Source organism: Mustela putorius, unplaced genomic scaffold, assembly GCF_011764305.1.
Source record: "Mustela putorius furo isolate JIRA1106 unplaced genomic scaffold, ASM1176430v1.1 tig00000421_pilon_pilon_pilon, whole genome shotgun sequence".
Lineage (NCBI taxonomy): Eukaryota > Metazoa > Chordata > Mammalia > Carnivora > Mustelidae > Mustela > Mustela putorius.
The window spans coordinates 8,056,691-8,078,081 of NW_025421375.1; the positions used below are offsets into that span (position 1 = coordinate 8,056,691).

At 40.6% G+C, this 21,391-nt stretch overlaps 1 protein-coding gene across 3 annotated transcripts in view; it reads left to right on the forward strand.

Annotated features, from left to right (window-relative positions):
- Positions 1 to 21,391, forward strand: part of FOCAD (focadhesin) — a 302,554-nt gene that overhangs the window by 39,077 nt on the left and 242,086 nt on the right. For all 3 annotated transcript variants that reach the window (XM_004761826.3, XM_045079668.1, XM_013061093.2), the window contains 2 exons: positions 288 to 442; positions 16,311 to 16,415. In XM_004761826.3, the coding sequence (XP_004761883.1) occupies positions 288 to 442; positions 16,311 to 16,415 (260 nt within the window). The remainder of the gene's footprint in view (positions 1 to 287; positions 443 to 16,310; positions 16,416 to 21,391) is intronic.

The following is a 21,391-nucleotide window of genomic DNA, read 5'->3' on the forward strand; positions in this document are numbered from 1 at the left end:
CTGTCAGTTTCCTTGGGTTGCTTAAACTCAAGTTATACCCCTGTTTGCAGCCAGCCTTATTCTGCAGCCGGGACACCAGATGGGCGAGAGTGGCTGTATCAGAACACATCCATTATCTCTCCCGGAGAACCGACTCTAGTTTATTCTACAAATGGTGGGACAACAGCATCATCTTTGTATGGGAAAGCTAGCCCACTGTGAACAAATTACGCTTCGATGAATGTCTGGGGTTGTCCATGCCTTTGCTGCTCATTGGTTGTGTCTTTTGATCACTGGTTTGTTTTCAGACTCCAGCTTTGAACTTGCTTTGGGAGAAGTGTTGCAGTGATAATGTGGTGGTTCGAACGGGCTGCTGTGAAGGCCTGGTGGCCCTTGTCGCTCAGGATCATGCAGAGTTTGACTATGTGCTCAATGGGATACTCAACCTGATGCCATCGACCAGGTATTCTTTCCTTCATGTTTAATCAGTAAAACACATTTTTAGGAAAAAAAGTCACTGATTTGCCATTAAATGTCAACATTCACTCTACTTGCCAGTTGTTTTTCTTTCCCTTACGATGTCACGCAGTTGATATTTCGTATGTGCCAATTTAAACGCTATAGTCTTGGAATTTGTGGTCATTTGCTGTAGTTAAGCCTCCAGTGCTTTCTGAGGCACCATTCTTTTTTTTTCCCCCCTTAAGATTTTATTTATTTATTTGACAGAGAGAGAGAGTGTAAGTGGGCAGATCGGCAGGGAGAGGGAGAAGCAGGTTCCCCACGGAGCCAAGAGCCCCATGCGAGACTTGATCCCAGGACCCTGAGATCATGACCTGAGCCGAAGGCAGACGCTGAACCGACCAAGCCCCCCAGGTGTCCCTCTCCTTGTGGTGTTTTTTTTTTTTTTTTTTTTAATCATAGTGTCCTCAGAGGTGGACACCTAATCTTTTTTTTTCTGCTTTCCATGGAGAAGGAATACAGCTGTCATTGTCCTATCTGTGGAAGATGGCATCCTGGGCTTAGAGTTGGCTAGGTTGAATAACCTCTGGCCTTTTCATCTTTCTTCACAAATCTTATTTTGTTCTTTTAGATCCTCTTTGTGTATTTTTTAGGAACCTTGAGTTTTCTTTGTAGTGTGCTGTCTCTAGTCAGAAACTCAAACCCTTTAGCGTTGTATACTTGCCCTTTCCCAGACTAGCTCCAGCTTTTTGTTCAGCCTGAGTTTTCTGCCGTGAACCCTCTTCTCCAGCCATACACAGCCCTTCCCTGTTCCTGAGCCTGTGCGTGAGCTCCACTTCTGCATGGAGGGTTTCTTCCTGTTTTCTGACACAATCTCCTTCATTCTTCAAGGTTCAGCTCCATGTCACCTCTCCTGGCCAGATAATACCTCTCTTCCCAGCTGGGCTACTTGATCTTTCACAGTATTTTTTTTAAACCTATATTTTCATATTGAGCACATTTTTGGACAGTAATTAGATGACCAAATATTTCTGAATAAGTAAGAATTTGATCATGTCTAAAAACTTAATCATTTTCTTTGTGTGCAGACCCACACTTGTGTACCTGTTCACATGTGCACATGTGTGTACACATACTTTTAAAAAAGTAATTTTGAAGAGGCTTTTAAAATGTTAAGTTTTAATGTGTTTCTCTTTTAACTTATTGGTTGATTTTAAGCAGGCCGTGTAGATTTTGCCTTCTGCCATTTTTTCAGATGCAGGTATTAGTATTTGTGTCCCCCTAACTAGTTTTCAGATGCCTTAGAATTCATAAACATAAACATAAAATCTACTTGCACTGTGGAGTTGTATTGTTTATATTCAGAAGTAAGTATCAGCAGGGTGATGTCTCTGTCTATGTAAGGAATAATTAGAGCAGGTTATATTATACCTTTTTTTTTTTTTTAAGATTTTATTTTTGGGGGCGCCTGGGTGGCTCAGTGGGTTAAGCCTCTGCCTTTGGCTCAGGTCATGATCCCAGGGTCCTGGGATCGAGCCCCACGTTGGGCTGTCTGTTCTGCAGGGAGCCTGCTTCCTCCTCTCCTTCTGCCTGCCTTTCTGCCTACTTGTGATCTCAGTCTGTCAAATAAATGAATAAAATCTTAAAAAAAAAAAAAGATGCTATTTTTGTGTAATTTTCACACTCTACATGGGGCTTGAACTTAATATAGCCCTGAGATCAAGAGTTGCATGCTCTACCAGCTGAGCCAGCCAGGTGCCCCAGATTATATCTTTTAATTCCAGAAGGTAGTGTTAGAAAATTTTGCTGTGTAGGATGTCCTTCACACATCAGTATAAGTCTGTCATTACTATTGTAAACTGAAAAACAGGCTGGAGCACCTGGGTGGCTCAGTCAGTTAGGCGGCTACCTTTGGCTCAGGTCATGATCTCTGGGTCCTGGATCCCTGTGTCTGGCTCTTGGCTCAGTGGGGAGCCTGCTTCTCCCTCTGCCACTCCCCTCTGCTTCTATTCTCTCTGTCAGATAAATTAAAAAAACAAAAAAGAGTGAAAAGCATGAGCCTTGTGGAGAGTGAATCAGCATGTCATTTGTATACGTTACAATTTGTCAGTAACCTTAGATTTTTTAAAATTTAAAAGCATATATTTTGGAGGGGTGCCTGGGTGGCTCAGTGGGTTAAAGCCTCTGCCTTCAGCTCAGGTCATGACCCTAGGGTCCTGGAATCAAGCCCCGCATTGGGCTCTCTGCTCAGTGCGGAGCCTGCTTCCTCCTCTCTCTTTGTCTGCCTCTCTGCCTACTTGTGATCTCTCTCTGTCAAATAAATAAATAAAATCTTTTAAAAAATGCATATATTTTGGAGGTGCCTGGGTGGCTCAGTTGATTAAGTGTCTGACTCTTGATTTCAGCTCAGGTCATGATCTCAGGGTTGTAAGATTGAGCCCTGCATCAGGCTCTTTGCCTAGCTTAAGATTCTCTCTCTCTCTTTCTGCTCACTGTCTAAAAAATTAAAGTAAAAAAATGTGTTTTTCAAATAAGCAACACAATCATATGGAAAAATTCCAAAAGGGTATATGAGGCAAGGTGTCTGTCTTACTCCTATATTTTAGTTTTTTTCCTCAGAGGCAAAAGTCTTACACGGTCTTATTTTTCTTATAAATGTGTTTTTGTACATATAACTGACAATTTACCTGTTTATTTTTCCTTAAGAAAAGAAATAGCCTATTAGGCACACGGTTTATTTTTCATCCTTAAGTGAAAATATGTATCTTGGAGACTGTTCTTTAACAAAAATAAAGTGCTTTCTGATTTTTTGGAGCTGCATAATATTCCATTGTATGAATGTGCCATAATTTACCCAATTCCCTGTTGTTTTCAATTTTTTTTTTTTTTTAAGATTTTATTTATTTATTTGCCAGAGAGAGAGAGAGAGAGCACAAACAGAGGAAATGACAGGCAGAGGAAGAGAAAGAAGCAGGCTCCGGCCAAGAAGAGAGCCTGATGTGGGACTTGATCCCAGAACCCTGGGACCATGACCTTAGCCGAAGGCAGAGGCTCAACCCTCTGAGCCACCCAGGCACCCCTCAATTTCTTTTTTTGCAAGTATAGGTAGTGCTTCAATGAGTAATCTGATACATACAGGTGACTGTTAGTTTTCAAGGGTCATCAGAAACATGGTCACGATATAGAAGAAAGCCTTGTATTTTATTTTATTTATTCCTATATAGTAAACCTATATAGGAATTTTTTTTTAAAAGATTTTATTTATTTATTTGTCAGGAGAGCACAAGCAGGCAAAGGCAGAGAGAAGCAGGCTCCCTGCTGAGCAAGGAGCCTGATGCTGGACTTGATCCTAGGACCCTGGGATCATGACCTGAGCCAAAGGCAGCTGCTTAACCCGCTGAGCCACCCAGGCATCCCACCTATATAGGAATTTTAGTGATTGGAAGATCCTGGGGGAAAATTTTTTTTTCAAGTTTCCTGTCTGAGAATGTTCTTGACTAACTTACAAGCCTCAGGGAGATGGAGACAGGGTAGACCTTGAAGCGAACCAGTTTAATTTTTGAATCAATTTGATGATGAAATGTGTTATATAAGTGTGACATTTTTCTTTATTGTTGCCAGTAAAGATAATAATTATGTGTGAAGAATTTTTTCATTTGCTTGACTTCAAGTAGCGGAGCTTTGTGGTTTGTAAGGATTACCAAGACTATACTTTGCATTGTTTCTGTCATTAGAAAAAAAACAAAATGAGAATCAAATTTAAGAAATTTAATTTAATTTAATTAAAAACAGGAGGCCCAAACAGCCTTCTCCTTCAAATGCTGTGCAGGGAATTTTCTGACACACAAAACCATCTTTTCACCATGCAGATGGAAGAAGAAAGAAAACTGGGGCACCAGTCCTTACATTGCACAAAATAGCCTTTGAAACAAAGACTGTAACAAGAAACAGAGAAGAACACTATATAATGATAAAGGAGACAATCTAACAGGAGGATATGACAATTTTAAATATTTATGCACCCAACATGGGAGCAATATATAAAACAACTATTGATAGACATAAAGGAAGAAAACTGTAATACAATAATAGAAGACTGTAACACCCCACTTATATCAATGGACAGAACATCCAGACAGAAACTCAACAAGGAAACAGTGGTTTTGAATGACGTGTTGGACCAGATGGACCTAACAGGATATATCCAGAACATTCCATCCCCAAATAATGGAATACACATTTCTTTTCAAGTGTACATGGAACGTTGTCCTGAATACCTTACATGCTAGGCCACAAAACAAATCTCAATAAATTTAAAAGAGATTGGAATCACATCTTGCATCTTTTCTGTCCACAAAAGTATAAAACTAGAGATAAAAATCAAGCAAACATTCCCTCCTCCCCCACTCCCCCCATCTTTATCTTTGGGATATAAAAGCAGGAATGACTTGTCATTTCCCTGTGCTTCTTGACTGAGATATTTTGCATCTTCAGTTTCCAGCATTTAAGTTTCTACTTGTCTCTGGATTTCTCTTCAAAGAGAGATTTATCAGGATGTAGAGGCACCCTGGGAACAGAGCCATACAGTAATTGCTCAGCTTTGACGTAGAACAATAATTCTAAAGTGTAATCTTTTCGTTTTGCCTACCTACTAGCATAGCATCTTTCAGGAACTGAGGGAGAGATTGAGAGAGGGAGGGAGGTAGCCTTAGTGAGAAGCAGCCTTCTGTAGAATGGAGAATGTAGCTTCGGGAGCTTTCTCAGCATTGCAGGAAATGTTGAAAGGAACAAGGAAAGATGGAAGGAAAGGTCTGTGAGGTCATTTCCCCCAGCCTTATAACCTGCTTCTCAGCCCTTTGTAAATCTAGTCTTTAAAATTCTCTTGGAACGCGTATGGGAGCCCTCTCCCCAGCCTGGGCCATTCAACCTGCAATTTGAGAAATAGTGGTCTAGAGCCTGCTATACTGTAGAGTCTAACTTTGCAAAAGACTTGACATTTGCAAAGCTCTGGTTGTCTAAACTTCAGGGCGTGGCTGGGAAAGTGTCTGGCTCTGTTTGAGAGACTGTTCCCTTCAAAGGAATAGTTTGATGTCTAAGAGTGTTCTTGGTTCAAAGGCAACATGAAACAATTGTAAACTAGTTTTTATAGCTTCTGTAAACAAAGAAATGGATTTAAGAGGTCTAAAATGTTCTTTTAATCAGTAAGGAAATTTGAAAAAACATTATTCCCTAGGGAGGGTGAAGGAAAGAAGGGGACCACAAAGGAAACACAGTAAGGAAATCATTATCACCAGTTAAAATGTGAATTTTGAAATTAAACAAACTGAAATTCAAGTGCATGATACATGGTAGCATGTACTTTTTTCGTTTCTTAAGGAACTGCTTGTTTTAAGTTTAGATTATTTTAGATTTTGTTTATTTTTGTTTTTACATTGAATTTATCCTGAGATAATAATTCCCAAAGCAAGTTTTTCCATTTTTCTGTTCTTAGATTCCGCACCCCTCCCCTCCTTTACTGTGCCTGCTTCTAGGAGGCTCGTGCAGCCATTGTTGTAGTTGCTTAGTAACGGGATTGTGCACAGAAAGTGTTCTCTCCTGTAGAACTAGGTATTCCGTTTTCAATACTGAGATGTCATGACAGCCTGTAATTTCAGTTCAACTGCTTCCCCAACCCCTTCCTTCTTTTAAAAATGTGTTTGGGAAGATGGTCCTGTGCTAGATAAACCAGACTAGCTCCTGATTTGTGTGCCTTTTTTGCTTTTAAATAGGGGAGAGACCTGTGATTTATATATTTGGAGAAAATAATGTGTGTTGAGGTATGGGAGATTAAATTCTGTTTTCTGAGATTCCTAAAGGAAAGCCTACTTTTTATTTTTATTTTTAAAAGATTTTATTTGTTTGAGAGAGAGAAGGGGCAAGGGGAGTGGCAGAGAGAGAATGCTAAGCAGACTCTACACTGAGCACAGATCCCAGTGCAGATGGGGCTCGATCCCAGAACCCTGAGAACATGACATGAGCTGAATCCAAGATTCGGATGCTTAACTGACTGAGCCACCCAGGCACCCTTAAAGCCTGCTTTTTAATGAAATCTTGCATAGACTATTAAAAATGCTCATAGTGGTCCTGACTAAAGCTGATGGATTCAGTGAGTCTTTGATCGTGAATTGATGAAGGTCCAAGTTGTTTAAAAATGACTCGAAGAACTATTGGGAGTTGACATTTAGGGTAATTTAATGAGAAAAGTTTTTGTATTTCAGGCTCTTCTCTTTTATTGATGACTATGTTCCTTGTGGACTTGTTTCATTCTCTTGTAGGCGATGGCTAGCAACTGAGGAGACAGTATTCATATCTTGTATTATTGAAGCTTTTCTTTACTATTTAGTTTCTCCATTTTTGTTTTATTTGGCAGGAGAAGAAGTGTCAAGGAAGGATGGCTTCATAGGTTTTCCCCAAGATTTAAGGGGTCCGGTCATAGCATGCTTTCATCTGTAGTTGGGGTGTCAGTATCTTTTTCTTTTCTTTTCCTTTTTTTTTTCCCACCCCACTTTTTTCTTTTTTAAAGAGACATAGTGAGAGAGGAAACACAAGCCGGGGAGTGGGAGAGGGAGAAACAGGCTTCCCGCCGAGCAGGGAGCCCCACGCGGGGCTGGATCCCAGGACCCTGGGATCATGACCTGAGCCGAAGGCAGACGCTTAATGACTGAACCACCCAGGTGCCCCACGGGGCATCAGTATTTTTCTTGAACTTGAGAGATGGTTTCAGGGTCTTATCTACATGGGCATCATTGCTTATTTCACTCTTACCTGAGAGTGACAGAATTGTTAAGACCATGTCAGTTTCCCAATCTTCTCTTCTAAATACTCCTGTAAGCTGTTTAGCTTGTTTCCAAATGTTCTTTTCTTTTCTCCAATCCTTTTTCTTTGCCCCCAAATCCCAGAATGTCTTTCAGCTTGCAGCTCGTAACCAGAAAAGTGATTCCAGGCACTTTTGCCGTCTAGGACATTCTGCCCTATTTCTTTTCAAGTTCCTTGATCTGATTGAAGGCTTTGTTTGTCTCAAAATCTTCCATTGTAAGAGCCATGTATTTGTACTAAGATGTTTCTAGGTGATTTAGGAAAAGCAACTACTGAAATCCATGTTACTTTTATAGTGGGAAAAGGCTTCAGAAGAAATCAGGCTGTTTTCTGGGACTGAGAAGATAAATGAGTATGTAGAACTTCCCCAAGCAAGCAGTCAGTAGTATTATATTTCTTAGATTTTTTTTTAAGCATTTTTTTTTTTTTTTGTCATTTATGCAAGCCTGGTTTCCCAGAACTGTTTTTGATTTCCTTCCTTTCTTCCTGGTCTTTTTTGTCTCTCTCTTTCTCTCTCTCTCTCTCATAATTTTATAATGAATTTCAAAAATGATTTGATCATTAATCTAGTGTTTAACGTTCCCTTGTTTGCTGGTGACTTACTGTTCTTAAGGCTGACCAATTATCCTTTCTGGTGAAAAAAAGACTTGGCCGCATTCATACCATTTGTTCCCATCAGACCCAGGGATGCCCCCTCCAGAGATAATTTGTGTCATTCTCTTCAACCCAGACACTTGGTAATTTTCATCCCTGGTCCAAAAAGTAGTATGGGTACTTCCTTGTACCTCATATTTGGAGTATTTCAAAATCAAAGAGTCAAGTATTATTTGAGGTCTTTCCAAAAAGAGACTGAGCATACATGAGTTTCATGTTGTAATCCAGTCACCCCCAAACAAAGGAAACCTGGCGTGTGCTATTCATACGCACAATAGTGACTGTGCTATATTTACCTAGAGAAAAGCAATTTCGTGTGTGGTTTTAATTACTGGGGTTTGTACAGCTTGACCAAAAATGTTTTCTCTTTGGCCTTATTTATTTATTTCCTTGAACACTCAGTATCATTTTTGACCTGCAACTCCCTTTCATGTTAAGATCTGGGTCTTGGCTCTTAGGCCCAGGGAAAACTGAGGTTTCTTTTTCCGTTGTCTCTTGCTGCTCTGCTTGTAGCTGAGGCCTGAAGTCTCTGCTGCTCTCACTGAGAGGCTTCTCGAGTCAAGTCAGCTTTTTCTGGAAACTTCCCAAGGAAGAACTTGTTCCAGCTGATCTTCACTGAAGGACTTTTGGCAGCAGGTTACTGAGTGTGTTAGCACTCTCTGGGCTACGAGTTACAGAAACCCACTTGAACTAATTTGAGCCTCAAAGGGTGCTTTTTATTTTTTTGGTAAATGGGTGTCCCCCAGGACCCAAGAACAGGGATGCAGCCAGGCCTCAGAAATGAATTGGATACAGATTGCATGTTTCTCCCCTCTTGCCGCAGACTGAGTCTTTCTGCTACTAATCCAAAGGGCACCACCTGCACCTGGGCTAATTGCTCTTCTATCTAAGGGACAGCCATACTGAGCTTAGCCATGATTACAGATTTCCAAGGACCCGTGTATGTGTGAGATGTTCACTCTGGACCAGTCAGGTCTGCCAGAGGCTATGTGTTAGTCTCCTAGGGCTGTTTCCACAGAATGACCACAAACTTTGTGGCTTAAAATAGCAGAAATTTATTATTTCACAATTCTGGGGTCTAGAAATCCCAAACCAAGGACGCTGCAGGATTGGTTCCTTCTGGAGGCTGGGAGCACGTGTTCCATTTCTCTCTATTAGCTCTTCTCTTAGCTGTTACAATCCTTGGTATTCCTTGGCTTGTGGCTTCGTAACTCTGTCTTTCCAGGCCCTCCTTGTCTGGGTGTCTGTCTATGCTCTCCCTTCCCTTTCTCTTAGAAGCACACCAGTCATTGAATTTAAGGCCCATCCTGGATGAGCTGATCTCAGGATCCTTAACCATATCTGCAGAGACCCTATTTCCATATAAAGTCATGTTCATGGGTCCCAGGGGACAGGACTTAGATGTATCCTTTTGGGAGACACAGTGTAGCCCTCTAGAGGCTGTGTCTTCACTGTGTGAATATATGTGTGCTAGGTTACACATGAACCACATGAATAGGGAAAGAATAGCAAGTCCCCACGCAGGAGACTGGAACACTATTTCCAAGGAGTCTTCTGCACTGGGATTGAACTTGGAGGAAAGCCGTGAGTTGGGAAATAGGTATCTTTCAGCCCCTCAGCTCAGCTGTAGCTTTGAACTGTAACTATGCCTATGTGACTGATGTCAGACTGGTGTTGGTCCGACTGGTGTTGGTGTCAGGGCTAGGCAGATGAGTGGATAGAGAGTTGAGTGGATAGAGAGTCATTGTCAAAGGTAATGTAACTATGTTCCTGTGCTGGTGAGATGCTGCCATGTTTTCCATTGTCATGTTCTGGAATGTTCTTTTGAAACTTTGTATTACCTCTCCAAACAGTAGCAATGGCAGTAACTATGTCAAAAGCTGGGGCCCCTGGGTTGCTTAGTTGATTAAGTGTCACCTTTGGCTCAGGTCATGATCTCAGGGTCCTGGGATCGAGTCCCACATGGACCTGGGGTTGAGCCCCATGCTCAACCTTTCCCAGCTCCTGCTCTCTCTCTCTCTCAAACTAATAACATCTTTACAAAAAAGAGAAAAGGGTGTTAAAAACAAAGGGAGAGTGGTTTGAGATGAAGCTGGGAAGGTAGGTAGGGGCAAGAGAAGGCAGTTCACAATGGCTTATCTTGAGCATTTGCATCTTTATCCTGAGTGTCAGGGAATCTACCCAAGTATTTATCTCATGGGTATCAGGCGTTTCAAAAAGGCCTCTCTGGCTTCAATATGCACGTAATATTAAAAGTGTTGGAGGCACCTGGGTGGCCCAGTTGGTTAACCATCTGCCTCCAGTTCAGGTCATGATTCCTGACTCCTTGGATTGAGCTCTTCTCTGTGGGGAGCCTGTTTCTCCCTCTCCCTCTATCACTCGCCCTGCTTGGGCTCTCTCACTCTCTCTCCATCAAGGAAATAAAATCTTAAAAAAAAAAAAAAGTGTTGGGTTTTGGGTAGGCAGGTAGAATGGTATAAGGAGATGAGTTTAGGTGGCTCTTGCTGTATAGATCAGGAGAAGGAAGATACCTGCTTGCATCAGGGAGGGAAACAAGTGGATTTGGAAGCTATAGAAGGGGTGAAGTTGGGCTACTTGGGTGATGCAGTCAGTCAAGCATCTGACTCTTGGTTTCAGCTTAGGTCATGAGCTCAGGGTCATTAGATCAAGCCCCGTATTGGGTTCCATGCTCAGTGTGATGTCTGCTTAGGAGGACTCTATTCCTCTGCTTCTCCACCTGGTGCACTCTCCCTCTGTCTCACATAAATAAATTAAAAAAAAAAAAAAAACAAAAAGAAAAGAAGGGGTGAAGCATTGAGGTAAGTTACATATGAGGATGACTGAATGGAATATGTCAAAGGTGACGCCTTGATTTCTGACTTGCCAAGGTAGATAAGGAACAACTAGAGAAAAGGTGTGTGGGAAGAACAAGAGTTAGATTTTAGACGTGTTGACTTTGAGACAGATGTTGACTTTGAAACAGAGTTCCAATGTTGATGTGGGAATATCTAGTAACACATAGTTATAATATGTAACCAGATCTTTTCTGTCCTTATTAAAGCCTTCACTTGGTCTCGTTAAAGAACTCTTCTGTATATATATGTACATAGAAAACCTGCTTTTCCAAGGGCTAATTCCAATATCTGAAAATGTTCCTCAGAAGTCTCCTTTTTCATATGAACATGTATCTGTGTCTGTGCCAAACTGTGACTAACCATAGGTTGTAAATAAAAGATACTGTGATTATTTGTTTACTTAAATTTCTGCTCTTATTACCCATCTAGGAGATCAGATTTCCTCTTCTATTTGTGTTCAGTGAGTCCTTCTTCACCATGAGATTATAAATCTCTTTTACCCTTTTTTTACTATTAGAAAAATAAAAGTGGTGCATACTTTTTTGAAAACCCAAACAATGGCACTTGTAGGTAGTGAAAGTAGTAAATGGTATAACTTTTCATTTTTGTCATCTTCTCTTTTCTTCTTTTTTATTTTATTTTAAAATTTTATTTATTTATTTATTTATTTAATATTTAATTAATTTGTTTGTCACAAGAGAGTGAGAGTGATCAAGCACAAGCTGGGGGAGGGGCCAGCAGAGGGAGAAGCAGGCTCCCGGCTGAGCTAAGAGCCGAGGCCAGACTCCATTCCAGGACCCCGGGATCATGACCTGAGCTGAAGGCGTATGCTTAACCAACTAAGCTACCCAGGCGTCCCTTATTTTAATTTTTTAAAAGATTTAATTTATTTGCGAGAGAGAGAGAGAGAGAGAGAGCGAGCATGAGAGGGGAGAAGGTCAGAGGGAAAAGCAGACTCCCAGAGGAGCTGGGAAGTTCATGTGGAGCGCGATGCCAGGACTCCGGGATCCTGATCTGAGCCAAAGGCAGTCGCTCAACCAACTGAGCCACCCAGGCATCCTCTCTTTTTTCTTCTTTTTTAAAAATTCAGTGTCTTTTTGGGCTCCGGTGAAAACTGGAAATTAGAAGACTCAGGGCTCTTAGTGTGTTTCAGAGGCAACTTCAGATCTGCACTTGGTTCCCTCTGCAATACAGAGGGAGCAGGAGTGGTGATCTGTAGTCAGGACCAGGCACTTGGAATCACTTCACTCCAGTGAAGTTGGAGCCCCATGTCTAAACCTATAAAGAAAGTATTTATAACTATGGACACTCCAAATGTTTTAAAATTGGGTAATCCAATCCTGTGTCATATGCATAGTTCTAAAACTTGCGTTTTTCACTTAATAGGTATAGGATATCTTTCCATACATCCATTGCCTCTTTGTTAACAGCTGCAGAGTATTCTTTATTATGAATGTATCATATTTTATTGTTATTATTAAAGATTGTATCTGTTTGAGAGAGAGAGAGTGTGCACACATGGGAGGGCATGTGCATACGAGGTACGGGGCAGAGGGGAGAGGGGGACAAGCAGACTCCTGCCGAGCCAGGAGCCCAAGGTGAGGCTTGATCTTAATTAAGACTGAGACTATAACCTGAGCTGAAACCAAGAGTTGGATGTTTAACTGACAGAGCCACTCACGTGCCCTAAATGTATCATATTTTAAACACTTGTCTATTGACAAACATGTTTTTCTTCTATTTTTAAAGATAACAAATACAGCATGAGATCTTCTTTTGACTATATAAGGGTATTTCTGTATGATGGGTTCTTAGAAGTTGAATTTATGGATTTAAACATTTATGAATACGGCTGTTTGCACTCCATAAAGACTGAACCTGTGGGGGTACCTGGCTGGCTCAGTTGGGAGAACATGTTACTCTTGATTTCAGGGTTGTGAGTTCAAGTGCCGTGTTGGGTGTAGAGATCACTTAAAAAAAAAAAAAAAGACTGAACCAATGTATACTCAACCTGAAAGTGTTTATTTCCCCATTCACTCATCAACACTGGATATTTTGAACCTTATTCTTCTGTGATTTGCATATTATTTTTAATGGTCTTTATTTTATAAATTTTATTTTATAAAATCTGAGAGGTCATAGGATTTTCCTTTTATCTTTGGATTTGAGAAATGTCAGCGATTTTTTTCACATCTTGCCTAGCCCTTGGTAGCCTTTTGAATTTGAAGACATAGATTCAATGAAAAATTTTCTATCTTGTCTTGACAAGATAGAAAATTTTCTCGTATTTCATCATTTTAATTTCAGGACTAATCAAACTACTATTTATTTATTTTAAAAAATCTTAAAAAGATTTATTTATTTATTTATTTATTTGAGAGAGAGAGCGAGACCGAGTGCACAAGCAGGGGGGAGGGCAGGGGGAGATGGAGAAGCAGATTCCCTGCCAATTTGGGGCTTGATCCCAGGATACCTAACTGACTGAGCTACCTGGGTGCCCCCAATCAAACTATTATTGTAACCTTTTTCTGGAATCATATAGAATTCAATAAAAATTTAGTTTTTTTTAATTTAATTTTTTAAAAAATATTTTATTTATTTATTGGACAGAGAGAGATCACAAGTAGGCAGAGAGGCAGGCAGAGAGAGAGGAGGAAGCAGGCTCCTTGCCAAGCAGAGAGCCTGATGTGGGACTCGATCTCAGGATCCTGAGATCATGACCTGAGCCGAAGGCAGAGGCTTAACCCGCTGAGCCACCCAGGCGCCCTAGAAATTTAGTTTTTTAAGAGCAGATCTTGGATACTGAATAACAGTTGATTAAAAACAAGAAAAAGAAGGGTTTGCAAGGAGAGATGGAAAATACTAGGAGTTAGGATAAGTTTGGGTATGTAGGTAGTTCAGGGACATTCTAGTTCTGAGCATTTATGAACTCTGATGCTTGTACAAGTTTGCATAGTAGCCTCATCTGTAAAGAGGGAAAAACATTATAATCTTGGTGGTACAGTTACATGTTTTAGATTACCAAACTTTATTGAAAAAATAACCAGGTGCTTTACTGACATATTTGTATTTATTCTTTATAACAACACAAGTGGGGCTATTATCATGATTCTAGATTATATAGATGAGGATGTTGTGGCTCCTAGGTATTAAGGGCCTTGGCCAACATTCCCCAGCTAGTTAGAATTAAAATAGGGGTTTAAATAATAATCTGAAACCGTCCCTCTCAGCCCCCTTGAAATATTTAAATAATCTAAATAATTATTCAATTGAATTTAACTGCTGTCTGAATGGATTTGTTATTTGATTGATGCCATCATTTTTCAAAACTTATAATCTGTTCATGCTGTACTCTCACTTAAAATATAGTACACTTAATTATTTACACATTAAAATCTGGTCCACAAATAAGACCAAACAAGACCGGCTTTAAAGTTTAGAAAACTGGGAGTTCAGGGGCACCTGGCTGGCTAAGCAGTAGAGCATGCAGCTCTTGATCTTGGGGTTGTGAGTTCAAGCCCCACTTGGGTGCAGAGATTGCTAAGAATAAATAAACTTAAAACAAACAAACAATTCAAAATAAATAAGTAATTTAATAATTTGAAATTTTCAAATTTTCAAATAATTTCAAATAATTCAAAAATTCAAAATTTTCTCATGGTCACATTAAAAAGTTAAACAGGTGGTGTTGATTTTAATTATATCCATTACGTGCCTTCTGTATTGAAAATAGTATTTCCAAATACAATCAATATAAAAAATTACACATAATATTTAATATTGTTTTTTGTGTCCTAAGTCTTTAAAATCCAGTGTTTGTTGTACACTTCTAGCACATCTCAGATTAGCCATATTGCATGTGCTTAGCGGTCACGTGTGGCTGTTGGCTGTTGTATTGGACAGCGTGGGCAAACCATAATGTCAGTTGGGAAACTTCCAATATTGTAAAAGATACACTAAATAACACTTCACATAACTGCTCCAAATGATACCACTGAATTAAGTCCAAGTCTTGTCCTAGCCTAAAAATAATCAGTGATTTGTAACTTACTATATTTTGGATAGCAAATGACAATACCTGTTAAGCACTTAAGGAAGCGCATAGCTTACAATGGATGCTCCTTATGTATTAACAATCATGATTTAAAAAATAATTCCTTGGGGCGCCTGAGTGGCTCAGTGGGTTAAGCCTCTGCCTTCGGCTCAGGTCATGATCTCAGAGTCCTGGGATCGAGTCCCGCATCGGGCTCTCTGCTGAGCAGAGAGCCTGCTTCCCTCTCTCTCTCTGCCTGCCTCTCCATCTACTTGTGATTTCTCTCTGTCAAATAAATAAATAAAATCTTTAAAAAAAAAATTCTTTTTTTCCCCCCATTTAACATGCAATATATATATTTTTTATTTCTAATATTTCTTTTCTGTTCCCAGGGAGAACCTTATATAAAAAGGGCAGGCTAATTTGTGACAATATGGTTGAGCCTGGAGGGCCTGATGCTAAGTGAAATAACCCAGAGTTATTATGAGTGATCACACTTATATGTGGAATAAAAAACAACAACAACAACACAAAAACAGAGTAGAATGGTGGTTGCCAGGGGCTGGGTCGGAGACATGGGGAGAGGTGGATCAGAGGATACAAACTTCCAGTTAGAAGATGAGCAAGTTCTGATGTGTAGCACGTTGACTAGCATTAACAATACTGTGTTATATACTTGAAATTCCTGTGGATAGATCTTTAGCATTTTAACCCCCCCAACCTCCAAAAAATGAAATAAATTATGTGAGTTGATGGATGTGTTAATTATAAAATGATTGCCTGTAATTAAGTTAATGCATGCATATATCATATTGCACACTAAAATATACTGCAATTGTATTTGTCACTTTTACTTCAGGAAAAAAATTCCATGTCACAATTTAAAAAAATTAATAATGAAGTCAATCTTTCTTTCTTTTCTTTTTGTCTCTTTCTTTCTTTCTGTATATTATCTTCCTACTTCTTACAGAGAATAAAGAAAAAATTTAAGGTTTTTCTACCTACTCCCATTAACTTTATTTTATTGGGGGTTATTTGCTCTGAATGGTCCCCTCGCCCACTTTTTTGAGTGGCGAATCCATTTCATATGTCTGGTTATTATTCATGGCCTACTAATATTTATAAATGAAGGACTTAATTATTCAGTATGGGTAACTGATGTGGTCACCACCTGCAATTATGTGGGCTAATGTTTATTTTTTCCTGATTGATACCCCCCAAGTGTAGAGAGGTGATTGATAGGTTGGTGGTTTGATTCCTTGGTTCCACTTCTTCTCTTTTAAATGTGTGGGTTGAGAGCTATCTACCTTTAGGCCTCTTGGCTGCGTGGTAGAATGAGGGGGCTGCATGTGGGCGGTTACTGTTCAGTGTGGGTGGCAAGTGTTCAGTTATTTAAAAATGGTAGATGTAAGTACCTGATTAGAATATTCACTTTATATCTATAGCATTTAACATGTTGTTGTATTTCTTTACAGGAATACACATGGCCTGATAACAGCCATTATGAAATTATTACAAATGCAAGCTTTTAAGGAAGGACAAGGAGGGGAGAAGAATATTTGGAATTTGTATACTATTAGGTATGCTGTTTCTCCTTTAAAACAATTTGTGTGTGTGTGTGTGTGTGTGAATTATTAATGAAGTTATGAACAGATATGCTAATCAATGACAAATTATTTAATTCAACAGTGATGGTGGGTGTTGGACCTCTCAGGAAGTTAGTAATTCAAAGACATAGAAGATGGAGATAGAGTTGAAAACATGCTGATATCACCATTATGGATTTCAGGGTTGCTTCCTTGGAATTGGAATCTGTTACCCCACATTCTTTCTGCTCTGGGATATTTATAACCATCTTCCCAATACTATGAAAACTGAAGAGTGAATAGAGCAGATGTCCTGAAAGCAGGAGGGGTTTAGGTTAGGTAGGAGGGTACTATAAATAGTAATAGACTATTTAAGGGTTAATACTCAAGTCAAGCTTAGTAGGTAGGAGCATTGATTTGTCTTTTCTTTGTCATCTATATAATGTAACAAGGTAGAGTTATGTTAAAAAGAAAATACCCATAGCAACAATTTTATTTTTTTTTAAATACACTGGATTTTATTGAGAAGTTTGGACAAGGGAAGGCATTGTACTTTCTTTTGAAGTTGACCCTAACCATTGCCTTGAAGGTTCCAGAAAGCCGTTTGTTAAGAGAAGGGCTCCTACTTAGTGAGCAGAGTGCCCCAGAAGATGCCATGTAACTGGTGTATGTGGTAGAATCCTGGGATCAAGCCCTGCTCAGTGGGGAGTCTGCTTTTCCCTCTGCCTGCTGCTCCCCCTGCTTGTGCACTCTAGTGCTCTCTCTCGCAAATAAATAAAATCTTTAAAGAAAAATAAAAGAGGGGCGCCTGGGTGGCTCAGTGGGTTAAGCCGCTGCCTTCAGCTCAGGTCATGATCTCAGCATCCTGGGATCGAGTCCCGCATCGGGCTCTCTGCTCAGCAGGGAGCCTGCTTGCCTCTCTCTCTCTCCCTCTCTCTGCCTGCCTCTCTGTCTACTTGTGATCTCTCTCTGTCAAATAAATAAATAAAATCTTTAAAAAAAAAAAAAAAAAAAGATTTTATTTATTTATTAGAGAGAGGGAGCACATGAACGGGGGGGAGAGGGAGAGGGAGAAGTGAATTCCCCACTGAGCAGGGAGTTTGATTTGGGGCTCGATCCCTCTACCCTGGGATCATGACCTGAGCTGAAGGCAGCTACTTAACCAACTGAGCCACTCAGGTGCTCCTATTTATGATCTTTTTTATTGAGTACATTATTTTTTTTTTTAAAGATTTTTTATTTATTTATTTGAGAGAGAGACAGAGAGAGCATGAACGAGGAGAAGGTCAGAGAGAGAAGCAGACTCCCCGTGGAGCTGGGAGCCCGATGTGGGACTCGATCCCGGGACTCCAGGATCATGACCTGAGCCGAAGGCAGTCGTCCAACCAACTGAGCCACCCAGTCGTCCCTATTGAGTACATTATTGAGAGTTGAAGCTGACTTTTTAATAAGGGAAGATTTTCATTTTATGTATTTTTTTTAACTTTTTTTGAATATCTTCAAACAAATTTTGGAAGAATGTAGTACAATGAATTAGTTAATTCATTGTTAACTTATTAGTTAATTCAAAAATTAATTTATTTTTGGGGCACCTGAGTGGCTCAGTGGGTTAAGCCACTGCCTTCGGCTCGGGTCATGATCTTGGGGTCCCGGGATCGAGCCCCGCATCGGGCTCTCTGCTCAGCGGGGAGCCTGCTTCCTCCTCTCTCTCTGCCTGCCTCTCTGCCTACTTGTGATCTCTCTCTGTCAAATAAATAAGTAAAATCTTTAAAAAAAAATTAATTTATTTTTGAATTGGGAAGCAAAATGAAAATTATTTTTTTGAAAATATCCTGGAGGGGCACCTGGGTGGCTCAGTGCGTTAAGCCTCTGCCTTCGGCTCAGGTCATGATCTCAGGGTCCTGGGATTGAGCCCCACATCTGGCCCTCTGCTCAGCAGGGAGCCTGCTTCCCCACCCCGCTGCCTGCCTCTCTGCCTACTTGTGATCTCTCTGTCTCTCTCTATTAAATAAAATAAAATATTTTATAAATCAATAAAATATTAAAAAAAAGAAAAGTAAAGAAAATACCCTGGAGACTCAGGGTATGTGGAGTAAACTTTTCCAAAATTATAAATATGCTTTTCTTTCCTTTTTTCCCTTACATATTGTGGTGCTCTGTGACATAACAAGGTTTTCATTTCAGCTTTCTCTCTCATCCATTGCCTTAACCAGAACTGAACCTAAGAAAAAGATCATGGAAATATTTGTGTGAGTGTGTGTGTGTGTGTGTGTGTGTCTGTGTGTGTGTTTTAAGAATTTCAAACTCTTGGGCCAGAGTTCCAGGATAGAGGATAAATCCAGGGTCGTCTGGGTGGCTAAGTCGATTAAATGTCCGACTCTTGGTGTTGGCTCAGGTCATGATCTCAGGGCCCTGAGATGGAGCTCCCCTTGGAGTTCAGCTGAGCATGGAGTTTACTTAAGATTCTCTCCCCGCACTCTGCCCCTCCCTTTGCTTTTGTTCACTCTCTCTCTCTAAAAATAAATAAATAAAATCTTCAAAAAAAGAGAGGGAAAAGAATTCACTGTATTGTTTAGTGGGAGTTATTTATTTTAAAATAGGAACACCGTTGAGGTTTTAAATTTTATATGTTTTATTGAGATATAATTCACATACCACAGGACTGAGCCATTCAAAGTATACAACTCAGTGGGGTTTTCTTTTTTGTATATTCACAGAATTATGCAACCATTGCCATAATCAATTTTAGGACACTTTCACATCCCCCCAGATTTCTTGCCCCTTCCAGTCACTCCCTATTTCCGTCCTCCCAGTGGGGTATTTTTAATTCAATGGTTCCAAACATTAGCCACTTATTAGAACCACCTGGGTGTGCTTAAAAACAAACATCAGAATGATCAAATGCCCCAGATCAACTGGATCAGAGTCTCTGCCCTAAGGCCTGGGCTTTTGTAGTTCTTAAAAAGATCACAAGTGATTCTGATTCAGTGAGTGCAAGATGGTATGTCTGCTGCTCTAACGTGCATGCTAATGGCGGGGGACCTCGTTGAATGGCCGACTCTCTTTCTTTAGGGCTAAGGTGGGCCCAGGATTCTCGTGCAACAAGCTCCCAGGTGATGCTGACCCTTCCTTCCCCCACTACATTATGGGTATTGGAGCTCTGCCTCAGCGTTGACGGTACCCGGGAGCCTGGTAGGAGAGTGGGGTCTCAAGCTCCAGCTCAGACTACCTGTGTCGGCACCTGAGTTCCTTTTAGATTTTGCAGGTAATTCACAGGCACCTTAACGTTTAAGAAGCTCTGGTTTAGATGTCGGTAAAGGGAGATTTTCTGCCAACTGAAGGGTTAGAGGTACCCTCCCTTTCCCAGTGATTGTTCTTACCCTGTGTGAGGACCAGGCCTTCAGTCGGCTGTCACGTTGCACCTGTTTTCCTGGTTTATAATTCATTTTCTCTGCTAGTTCTTTAGAAGACAGTGGGTACAAAGTGTGGAGAGGGAACCCAGTTTGAGGAGCTGAAAATCATACTGGATACATAAATTGTGTCTTTAGAGTGGCGGCACACCGAGAGGTCCAGAATCAATCACCTGAGTTGGCATAATCCGGTAATGTTTATGGAGAGCCCTTATGTGAATGGCTGTTTGGCACTATAAATCAGGAGAGTGTAATTGAGTGTGTAAGAGCCTTAAGTTCCTCCAAGAGGGGGATCATGGATGCCGGGGACAGAGGAGAGGTGAGCCTGAAGAGCAGACCCCCCTCAAGAGAGCTGTGATTACCTGAGTCAGGCATGAAATTGTCATGCTGTTTCGAACCTTCTTTGCGGCGTGTTGGTTGGCAGTACCCTCCAGCTTTGGAGAAGCAACTGAGGAGCTGTGTGTGAAAGCATAAAAGGATTGTGAGAAGCCCAGAACTCCACAGAGAGGCGTTTTCTGATTATGCTAGAAGGTAAATTTCCAATGGAAATAGGACAAATAATTGCAAACTTTTGGGGAATGAAACTCCCCTGTGTTTTTTATGGTACTAAGGACCTGGTTTGCATACAATTTTGGAGTTTGTGCATTTTCCACTTCTTTTTGGCCTGATAGCTAATTAATTTGAATTGTAGTACAATAGAATATGTAGTTATTTTAAATGGATTGTTGCTGAATTTGCTTACGTTATGCCAGTGTGGAAGGGAAGGGAGGGTGCTGTGAGGACCGGAAATGAGAGCCTGAGCCCGTGGCTTCCTCTGGTTCCTGTGAATTTCATGGAAGGAGCTCTAGAGAGGGTATTCTCTTTGTTGAGCCTAGAGCTCAGCGGTTCTCAAACGTTCTGTGCCAAAGAAGCGCCTAGGGAGCTTGTTAACAGTACAGATCTTATTCAGTGGGCTTTGCACCAGACTTAGGAATCAGCATGTTTACCCAGCTGCTCAGTGATCTGGATATAGTTCAGTTGTGGTTCACAATTGAGAAATATTGCTTGGGGCTGTGGGAGCTTAAAGGTACCACATATAAGCCGTAAGGAGCCCCTCGGGGATACACTAGGGGGGATATTGAGGGGCTTAATCCTGTCTCCTTGCCTCTGTTCCCTGTTGCGGGGTGGGGGTGGGCAAAAAGCCCGTTTCCCACTAAGCACCAAGACACCGAGTTCATCAAACCATGTCTGCCACGGACAATAGAGAGGTCAAGATCAGAACCAAAGAGTATTTTTAAAGGAAAAATAGCCTAGGGAGGGCAAGCCAAGTACAAATGCAAGAGACCATGTAAGAGATTTAAACTTCATCACTCTGTTCAAGGAAATAATTCTGTGGCCCCTGCAAGTGATTATTCTGCATGGTCCTATGGTGGATGCTTGTTTGAGGCAGGAAAGGAAGAGAGCCCTCCACAGATCTCTTAAAAAAGAAACACTGGTTTTCAGTGTTTACCGTGCATCAGGAGCTCATGCTGAGAGTTTATGATGTGTATGTCTGGAACATGACCGGAAACCTGCATTTTT